At 53.5% G+C, this 10,040-nt stretch overlaps 1 protein-coding gene across 3 annotated transcripts in view; it reads left to right on the top strand.

Annotated features, from left to right (window-relative positions):
* Positions 1-9,772, top strand: part of ELFN1 (extracellular leucine rich repeat and fibronectin type III domain containing 1) — a 178,797-nt gene extending 169,025 nt beyond the window's left edge. For 2 of the 3 annotated variants that reach the window (XM_077316879.1, XM_077316878.1), the window contains exon 4: positions 6,761-9,772. In XM_077316879.1, the coding sequence (XP_077172994.1) occupies positions 7,206-9,599 (2,394 nt within the window). In that variant the 5' untranslated portion in view covers positions 6,761-7,205 and the 3' untranslated portion in view covers positions 9,600-9,772. The remainder of the gene's footprint in view (positions 1-6,760) is intronic. The other variant, XM_077316881.1, reaches the window with a different exon arrangement.
* The last annotated feature ends 268 nt before the right edge of the window (positions 9,773-10,040 follow it).

The raw sequence follows: 10,040 nt of genomic DNA on the forward strand, positions 1-10,040 counted from the left end.
CTGGGTGACCTTAGGCTCCTTTGGGTAGCAAAAAGCAGGCTATAAAAACCAACTCTTCTTCACATGTCTCAAAGCGGTTTACAATCCCCCACCCTTCCTCTCCCCCACCACACATACTCTGCGAGGTAGGTAGGGCTGAGAGAGCTCTGAGAGAACTGGCCTGCGAGGACAGCTCTATAAGAACCGCGACCAGGCCAAGGTCCCCCAGCTGGCTGCATGCGGAGAATAGGGGAATTGAACTTGATTCTCCAGATTAAAGAACACTGCTCTTAACCACTTGGCTCTCCTCCCCCTGGGAGACTGAGATCTCAGGGGTAGTCAAACTGTGGCCCTCCAGATGTCCATGGACTCCAATTCCCAGGAGCCCCTGCCAGCATTCGCTGGCAGGGGCTTCTGGGAATTGGAGTCCATGGACATCTGGAGGGCCGCAGTTTGACTGCCGCTGCTCTAAAGCAGCCCCTTCCTGCACATCGAATCCCAACGTGGTTAGCCGCTAGCTCTTTCGCTGTTTGTTCGCAAGGTTCCCCGGCTGCCTCTCCAGAGTCTTGCCTCCGAGTCAAAAGCGCCACCACGAAATCCACAGCATCCTAAGCAAAAGGATTTCCTTGGGGCCAAGAGCATCCCGGCACCTTGGAGGAGAACTCAGGTCTGCCGCGACAGGGGATTAGGCAGCTTACCCTCTCCTTTACTCGACTTTGAGTTATTTTGAGCGGAAGATCAGCACTGATTACTGACGTCACTTGAGACGGGAGCCTTTCCCGTCGGCTCCTGGGGAAAGAGAGCTGCCTTGCTCCCTGCAGGAGAAAAAGCCCGCTGCCTTGGGCGTTGTCAGGCATCTCTCTCCTCCCATTTTGGGAGCCCTGATCTACTGACTGTGGCGCAGAGTGGTAAGGCAGCCGTCTGAAAGCTCTGCCCATGAGGCTGGGAGTTCGATCCCAGCAGCCGGCTCAAGGCTGACTCAGCCTTCCCTCCTTCCGAGGTTGGTAAAATGAGCACCCAGCTTGCTGGGGGGTAAACGGTAATGACTGGGGAAGGCACTGGCAAACCACCCCGTATTGAGTCTGCCAAGAAAACGCTAGAGGGCCTCACCCCAAGGGTCAGACATGGTGCTTGCACAGGGGATACCTTTACCTTTAATCTACTGATCTAGAGGCAATCTACACATCTGACAGCCATAAACCAAATCGCGTAGGCAGGCTCGTGGGAAAGAAAAGACATTCCAAACGGTTTGGGACCATGTCTGGACTTGGGTATCTCCAGGCAAAAACAGGAGGTTTTGAAGCACTTACAGTCCAATAAAAGCAGTTCTCCACAGGAAGGCGACAAACACATCAGTTGGTTACCAATAGTGGTAACGATACGCAGAAGGGTGTGTGTGTCCGGAAAGATATTTCCGCACCTCCACTTTATTCTCACAACAACCCCGAGAGGCGGGCTAGTCTGAGAGAGTGTGATTGGCACCAAGATTACCCTGTGGGCTTTCTTGGGACGAGCGGGGATTTGAAAACGGGTCTCCTGGATCCGCACCTGGCCCTCTTAACCACTACCCCGCGCTCGCTCTCCGTCGGGGTAAGAGCTGTGACACCTCTACTGAGCCACCGTTCTCCTCTCTGGCACCACTAGGTTGGATGCCATCTGCCACCCAGGAAATTAATAGCAATCATTAAACAACCGTTGCCCAAACTCATTGGCAAGAGAGGCGCCGGGGGGGGGGGGAACAACCCTGCAAACACGCGGCTCTTTCTGCCAACACCAAAATTAAAACTATTTAGACATACAGCGAGTCGTTTGTTATGACAGAGTCCCGTTTCCGCCTGGGGTTTCAATCTCATTACCGTTTGTCCAAAACAGATGTTACCCTTTTAGAGCTAGATTATTAACGGCAAGCTCCATGCTTCCAGAGAGGGGAGTGGTGTAAGGAGCTCGGCCAGGGATGGGTTTCATATTGGGGGGGGGGATGGACCTATTCTCCAAAACTGCAACCTGTCCAAGTGCTCAGGACGGTTTCAGGTGAGGCTGAATTATTTTTTGACTCCCCAATCCTCCCTGAGAAAGCTTTGACTCTAAATAATTGATCCAGGTGGGTAGCCATGTTGGCCAGGAGCAACAAAACAAAAATTGAGTCCAGGGGCACTTTTGAGACCAGCTAATTTGAATTCAGGATAACCGAAGAAGTGTGCATGCCCACGAAAGCTTATTCCCAGAATTCAACTTTGTTAGTCTTAAGGGCGCCCCTGGACTCAAACCTTCTCCCTAGACCAGGGGCTGCCAAACTGTGGCTCTTCAGATGTCCATGGACGACAATTCCCATGAGCCTGCTGGTAGGGGCTCATGGGAATTGTAGTCCAAGAAGATCTGGAGAGACACCCCTGCCCTAGATTCTGCTATGTTTTTGTGGTTAGGCTGCTGCGTTCCACAATGACCAGGCAAGCATTGCGGAATCCAAACAACAGTCCATTCAGTCCAGCTTCCTGCTTCAGTCGGTGACCCATTGGATCCCACAGGAATGCTCATGAGTGGGACTCACAGACAACGGTCCTCCCTTACTGGTTCCTCCCCAGCTGTAGAAATCGGAACACAGAAGATCCCTTTCAGCTACTGTGGCAAACAGCCAACCAAATGCCTACCTTCTCAGCATACACTCCATCCCTCCCTCCTTTCAGATCCCAACGCACACGTCTGATTCATTAATACAGACCAAATAAAAAGGGCAGAGCGCTGCAATTCAGTATCTGAAGTCCACTGCAGGTGCTGGCCCATCTGTGGGTCTCGGCATAGAAACATACAGCTGGAAGGTTCCCCAAGGGTCATCTAGACCAAATACCTGCAGAATGCAGGAAATTCACAGCTACCCCTCCCCACACTGCCAACGTGACCCCCTGCTTGATGCCCAAAAGAAAGCCACAGGATCCCTCAGCCAATCTGGCCTGGAGGACAATTAATTAACAGGTAGAACTCCCAGTCACACCTTCAAAAATACGAGCCGGGGCAGGTAAGGCTCAAAATAAAGGATTCAAAGCACACAAGGGTGACACGAGGCTCTTGTTTTCAGCGGTGTAACGTGCCTTTCCCAAACAGCGACAAAAGATTGGGGACCTTAGAACAAGGACCACATGGGGATGCCGATATCAGGTGCAATGCGCCCTTTCAAACGAGCGACAAAAGATAGGGGGTCAAAAGAAAGCCTTCAAAAAGAAGAAGGACGACACAGGGCTGCGGTTTTCAGTGGCAGCCCTGCGTCAGGTCAAACGTGCCCTCCGTGAGACCAAAGCACTGGCAAATGAAGCGAGAGTGACCCAAAAAGAGCAGCATGTCTTCCAACACCGCGAGGCTTAATTTGAGCAGAATGGGGAGCCGGCGTCTCCCGTATTGTCGTTGCTCAATGGCTCGTTCCCCCCGACAGGCAATCTGATATCTGCAGAGGCAGCCGTTAAGGCACTGAGAAGACGGCGGGGGCCGAGTCTGGAAACTCTGTCTCTTAACCAAACGCTACACATAATTATCCTCAATGGCCTTCAGCCAGGTTACCTGCGGGCTGCGATCTCGTTAGATCTTCATAAGCGCAGCGGCAGAAGACGGCACACCGAGGCGAGGAATCAGAGCCCCAGGAGCCCCGTTGATAAACGAATTAAAAAGGGGCCGCGAGAGGCTTCAAGAGGACGTGCAAAGTTTGCCCGGCTCCTTGGCCAGTCTCAGTTGCTTGTCCGTGGGCGGGGGCCACTCGGCAATGAGCGTGGGGCAGTCCACGTCCTTGATGGGCAAAGCATCCTGGGGCACCTTTGGAGGGTCTGTTTCCTTGGCACGTCACATGTTTGCACCAAATGATTTCCCAGGACCAGCCTTTAAGTACTTTTTCTGCAATGGAGCTATTTCTTCCTTTGTCAGTTACCATTTCCTTCTTGGTCTAGTGCAGGGCTAGTCAAACTGCGGCCCTCCAGATATCCATGGACTACAATTCCCAGAAGCCCCTGCCAGCGAATGCTGGCAGGGGCTTCTGGGAATTGTAGTCCATGAACATATGGAGGGCCGCAGTTTGACTAGCCCTGGTCTAGTGGTTAGGAGGGTTAATCTGGCGAGCCGAGTTTGATTCCCCGCTCCCTGACACGCAGCCAGCTGGGTGACCTTGGGCTCACCACAGCACTGACCGAGCAGGAATCTCAGGAATCTCAGGAATCTCTCTCAGCCTCACCCACCTCACTGGGTATCTGTTGTGGGGAGAGGAAAGGGAAGGCGATTGGAAGCTGCTTTGAGACTCCTTCGGGTAGAGAAAAGCGGCATATAAGAACCAACACGTCTTCTTCCTGGTCACTCAATGTGGGCATGCAGACATAGCTCTCTTGCTGAAGCTGGTCTAAGCAGCCCTTGGCTGGGAATCTCTCCGGGATCTTCATAGTACATCCCGTTTCATTCCATGGTGAAAGAAAGGTGGGAGACGGATGAAATAAAAGAGCAGAAGAACAGTTGGTTTTTATACCCTGATTTTCACTACCCAGAGGACTCTCAAAGCAGCTTACAATCACCATCTTTTCCCCATAACAGAGACCTTATGAGGTAGGGAGGGTGGAGACAGAACTGCTCTCCGAGTACATAAGCCCCACCTACCTTACAGGGGTCTGTTGCGGGGAGAGGAAATGAAGGCCATTGTAAACCACTTTGAGAATCCTTTGGATTGTGCAAAGCGGGGTATAAAAACCAACGTCTTCCCCTGAGGATCTCCAAGGAAGGGGTCCGGCCTTTCTCCTCTTCCGGGAGCCCACGCCACAGAGCTGGAGCCACGATGGAAAAGACCCTGGCTCTGACGATGCCAGCTTGGTCTCGCTGAGCAAGGAGACAGCCAACAACAGATGGCTCCCAGTTCTATGGCTCTTCTCCCAAACTGACCCAAACATTTGGAGGACGGCCTACCTGGAACCTCCTCTGCTCCCCCTACTCTCCCCGTCCGCACGAGCCATTTCCTTTTTGCCCCTGCCTCGTCCTCTTTTCTAATGAGAAGCATGTGAGAGAAATTGGCCAGGGGGGGTCTCATGAAACATCAAGGGGGGAGAACCCTGGAGCGTCCATCGAGGCTCGATGCAGAAGGCCCTTTGGTGGCGGGCACGCGGAGGCTGGATCCCGAATGGGAAATCCGCTCTGATTGCCCGTCGAAAGTCCCCCCCGTTAAAAAAAAAAAGGACACAACTCTCCAGCAATTGAGAAACAGCTTTGCCAAGCCGACGTCCGCAAGCCAAGGTGAGAACAGGAGGAAGCCTCGAGGTGCTCTCCGTGCTCCTGACAGACTCAAATCGGACATCCAGCCCGTTTAGCCGAGGCCTGGCCATTAATAAAATGTTTTCCGTGCCGTCTCCGAGACGTCTGCTCTGATCTTTGTGCGCCATCACGAGTCGCTCTGGCTCTTTTTTAATATTCGGTGCCTGCGAGCCAATGTTTTCTCCCCCTCCCGTTTCCTTTTGCATGATTAAACATTTATCGTCGGTAATGAATCGCTGCCGCTCGGCCACAGGCCCTTCTGGTCTTGCAGCAAGAGGCTATAGATAAGCTGGCTAGGGGGGGAGCGTCCCGGAAAAGGCAACCAGGGGGGACATGGGAGGGAATTTTGAACGGTTCTGAATAAGGACCAAACGCGGTGGGAATTCCGAATCGAGGGGTTCCAATCTGGGACGCTTGAAAGACAGAGTACAATGTGAAACAGCATTTCCTCCAATGACATTTCTGCTTGCAGAAGAGGGCATGGGCAATTCCTGCCGATTTCTCCCCTTTCTCTGCAGCCCCTCCCTGCCTCTGAGGCTCTCCCGGAACAAAATTTCAGAGAGGGTTGCAGCTGTCTGGAGAAGCTAGGATGAAGGCCACTGGAGCCTGCATCTACACCATTCTTTCTTTAAGATGCAGAGATATGGCTCAGTGTCTTCCCCCAACAGCGAAATTTAATGGGACAGCCATCTAATCGAAAATTAGATAAATTAGATAAGACCATGTGTCTGTTTATGCCCCCCACAGGGCTCTTCACTTTGCAGGTATGAATCTACAGGTTGTCCCGGGCCCTTGGGACATCCGCCTGGCCTCAACCAGGGCCAGGGCTTTTTCGGCCCCGGCCCCAACCTGGTGGAACGAACCCCCAGAAGACCTAAGGGCCCAGTTGGAGTTGCAGGGCCTGCCAGACAGAACTCTTCTGCCAGCCGTATGGCTGAGTTCACGGCAGAGTCTTGGTGTTACCATCAGAGGATCTTCTAATGCGTGTTAAACCCTCGCTCCCAGGCAAAGAGAGCTTTTGACCCATGTGCTGAACGGCAGGGAGGGGAGATTGCTTTCGTTATCACCATCTTGTCTGTGTTTTAAGGGGTATTGTAGGGGTTTTATTTTATTGTGTTCTTATTGCCTTATTGTAAACCGCCGCAAGACAGTTGAGACTGGTGGTATACAAATCTAAGAATAAATAATAAATAAATCGCAGAAGACTTAAGAACAAACACTGGGCATTCAGTACGGTGATTCCGTGATGGGCATCTACTAAATCATTTCATGTGCTGTCAGGGAGCTACGAGCTTGTGGGACCCCCAGCTAGGGTCATTCAAGGCAAGAGAGAAACAGGGGTGCCCATCCTGCTTAGCTTTCAAGATCAGATGAAGTTGGGCTATGCCATAGAGTTCCTCATTCCCCACCAAATAATTTCAGAGCCGAAAGCACCCAAGAAGGCTTTTCCCCCCTCTCTGTTTCAACAAACATCATTAAACGCCCATTTTTGTCTCTGTCTCCATGTTGGCAGGAGAACCGGGTGACCCGCCGAAAAGAAGTGCGCGGAGGACCACCGAAATGGAGAAGGAGTCCAGCACTGAAGTGGAAGCCGGGAGCGAAAAGCAGACCAGAATGGGCAGCATCGAACGGGAGAGCGCCGTTCCTTCCTGAGCCAGATCTCGCGTCCCCGCCAAGGTCCGTTTTTCTCCCGTGCGATTTGAGAAGGAAACACGCTACAATGACAGAAGAGCCCGTTTCCTGGGAGAACCTCGGCTAGAGCTTTTGCGCCGGAACGGGGGACTCGGAAGCAAGGGCACCCCCCCCCCTCGGAGGCCTCTTCATGGTTGGCAGCCATGAAGAGAAAAGGTAGAATGGAAACATTAGCCCTCCGCGGGGCTGTGCCGTAAGACAAACCGCCCCCTACCCCCCGTTTCCAGCAGATAAGGGATCCCCCTAGCTCTGCGCGGCCCTTCCAAATGGCAGGCCACCGATGGGCCGCGGCGTCAGCACTGTGCGCATGCGTGGCCGCGGTCTCCCTCCTGTACGTGGGCGAGGTGCGAGCCGACTGCTGGCTCATCGAGGGCGAGAAGGGCTTCGTGTGGCTGGCGATCTGCAGCCAGAACCAGCCGCCGTACGAGTCCATCCCTCAGCAGATCAACAGCACGATCCTGGACCTGCGGCTGAACGACAACAAGATCAAGAGCGTGCAGTTCTCCTCCCTCAGCCGCTTCAGTAACCTCACATACCTCAACCTGACCAAGAACGAGATCTCCTACATCGAGGACGGTGCCTTCTCGGGACAGTACAACCTGCAGGTGCTGCAGCTCGGCTACAATCGCCTGAGGAACCTGACGGAGGGAGTCCTCCGGGGCCTGGGGAAGCTCGAGTACCTTTACCTCCAGGCTAACCTCATTGAGACAGTCACCCCCAATGCCTTCGGGGAGTGCCTCAACATCATGAACATTGACTTGTCGGTGAACAGAATCCAGAGGCTAGACAGCAACACTTTCAGGGGCCTCAACAAACTCTCCGTCTGCGAACTCTACAGCAACCCCTTCTACTGCTCCTGCGAGCTCCTGGGCTTCCTTCAGTGGCTTGAGGGCTTCACCAACATGACCCGCACCTATGACCGCATGCAGTGTGACTCCCCCCCGGACTACTCGGGCTACTATCTTTTAGGCCAAGGGCGAAGCAGTTACCGAAATGCCCTCGGCATGCTTTCTTCCCTCTGCACGGGTGGCCCGTACACCATGCCTCCTCACTTCATCCCCCCCAAGTACCCAGTGACCACAGCTCCACCCGAGAGCCCGTGTCCTGAGGAAGAGTGCTTCTCCGGCGACGGCACCACCCCGCAGGCCTCGCTGCATACCCCCGTGATCGACCCAGGCTTGTACCCCACCATGAAAGTGAAGCACGTGACTCACAACTCGGCCACGCTGAGCGTACAGATCCCGGTGCCCTACAGCAAGATGTACACCTTGGCCCAGTTTGAGAACGGCCGGTACAACGTCCTCGCCAAGCTGCTGAAGAAGAAAGAAGACATCGAGCTGACCAACCTGGTGGCCAACGAAGACTACACTTACTGCGTGATGTCTTCCAACCGGGTCTCGAGGTACAACTACACCTGCCTCACCATCAACCTCAACAAGCAAAACAGGGAGGAGCCGATCCCCACCTCTTCCACGGCCACCCACTACATCATGACGATTTTGGGCTGCCTCTTCGGCATGGTGATCGTCCTAGGGGTGGTGTACTACTGCCTCCGGAAGAAGCGTCAGCAGGAGGAAAAGCACAAGAAGGCGGCGGTCAACATGAAGAAGACCATCATCGAGCTGAAATACGGGCCCGAGATGGAGACAACCAGCATCTCTCAGCTGTCCCAAGGCCAGATGCTGGGGGGCGAGACGGTAACCCGCATCCCCTACCTTCCTTCCGTGGGAGAGGTGGAACAGTACAAGCTGATTGAAAGCAGCGAGACCCCCAAGACTACCAAGGGGAATTACATGGAAGTACGCACAGGAGAGCAGCCCGAACGAAGGGACTGCGAGCTGCCCATGGCACCCGACAGCCAGAGCTCCGTGGCCGAGATCTCCACGATCACCAAGGAGGTGGACAAGGTGAACCAAATCATCAACAACTGCATCGATGCCTTGAAATCAGAGTCCACCTCCTTCCAGGGGGTGAAATCGGGGGCCGTCTCGACAGCCGAGCCTCAACTGGTGCTTTTATCGGAACAGATCCCCGGCAAGCACGGCTTCCTGGCCCCGGTCTACAAGGAGAGCTACAACCACCCCTTGCAGAGGCACCACAGCATGGAGGGCCCCCCCAAGCGTTCCAGCACTTCTTCCAGCGGCTCCGTCCGAAGCCCCCGATCCTTCCGCTCAGAGGGCTCCGCCCACAAATCATCCGAAGCCAAATATATCGAGAAGACGTCTCCGACCGCCGACACCATTCTCACTGTGACGCCGGCTGCCGCCATCCTGCGGGCCGAGGCCGAGAAGATCCGACAGTATAGCGAGCACCGGCACTCGTACCCAGGGTCCCACCAAGGGGAGCAGCACGACAGCATGGCGGGCCGCAAGCCTTCCATCCTGGAGCCGCTAACCCGGCCCCGCCCCAGAGACTTGGCCTACTCACAACTTTCGCCTCAGTACCACAACCTGAGCTACACCTCGAGCCCCGAGTACACGTGCAAGCCGTCCCACAGCATCTGGGAGCGCTTCAGACTGAACCGCAAGCGGCACAAAGACGAGGAGGAGTACATGGCCGCCGGCCACGCCCTGCGCAAAAAGGTCCAGTTTGCCAAAGACGAGGATCTCCACGACATCTTAGACTACTGGAAAGGGGTGTCCGCCCAGCACAAGTCCTGAGTCCTCCACCAACTCGTGACTTAACACTGGACCAAAAGATTTAAAAAATACAAACAAACAAACAAAAATCAGCAGCAGCTATTTTTATCCCAGACTTGTCTTTAAAAGGAAAAAAAAAAAAAGCAAACAAATAACTTATGAGAATCTATAATTATTCTATATAATGTATAAGAGAGAGAGAGCGAGAGAGAGAGAGAGAGGGGTATTAAAAAGTATATCTATCGTCTCACTCTGGTGAGACGAATACCAAATTTGATAAAGGGGGGGGAGGGGACAGCGCTGACAAATAAACTACTGAGTGAAAAAAGTTTTGTTTTCTTTTTTAAAAAAAAATACAGAAAATTAAATTTAAAAAAAAAGGGAGAGGGAAAGAAAGGAAGAGAGCCAGGCAGGGAGGAGAAAAAAAATAGCCCAAGGAGTTTGGAGTAAATCAACAACTGC

The sequence above is a fragment of the Paroedura picta genome, chromosome 17, assembly GCF_049243985.1.
Source record: "Paroedura picta isolate Pp20150507F chromosome 17, Ppicta_v3.0, whole genome shotgun sequence".
Taxonomy (NCBI): domain Eukaryota; kingdom Metazoa; phylum Chordata; class Lepidosauria; order Squamata; family Gekkonidae; genus Paroedura; species Paroedura picta.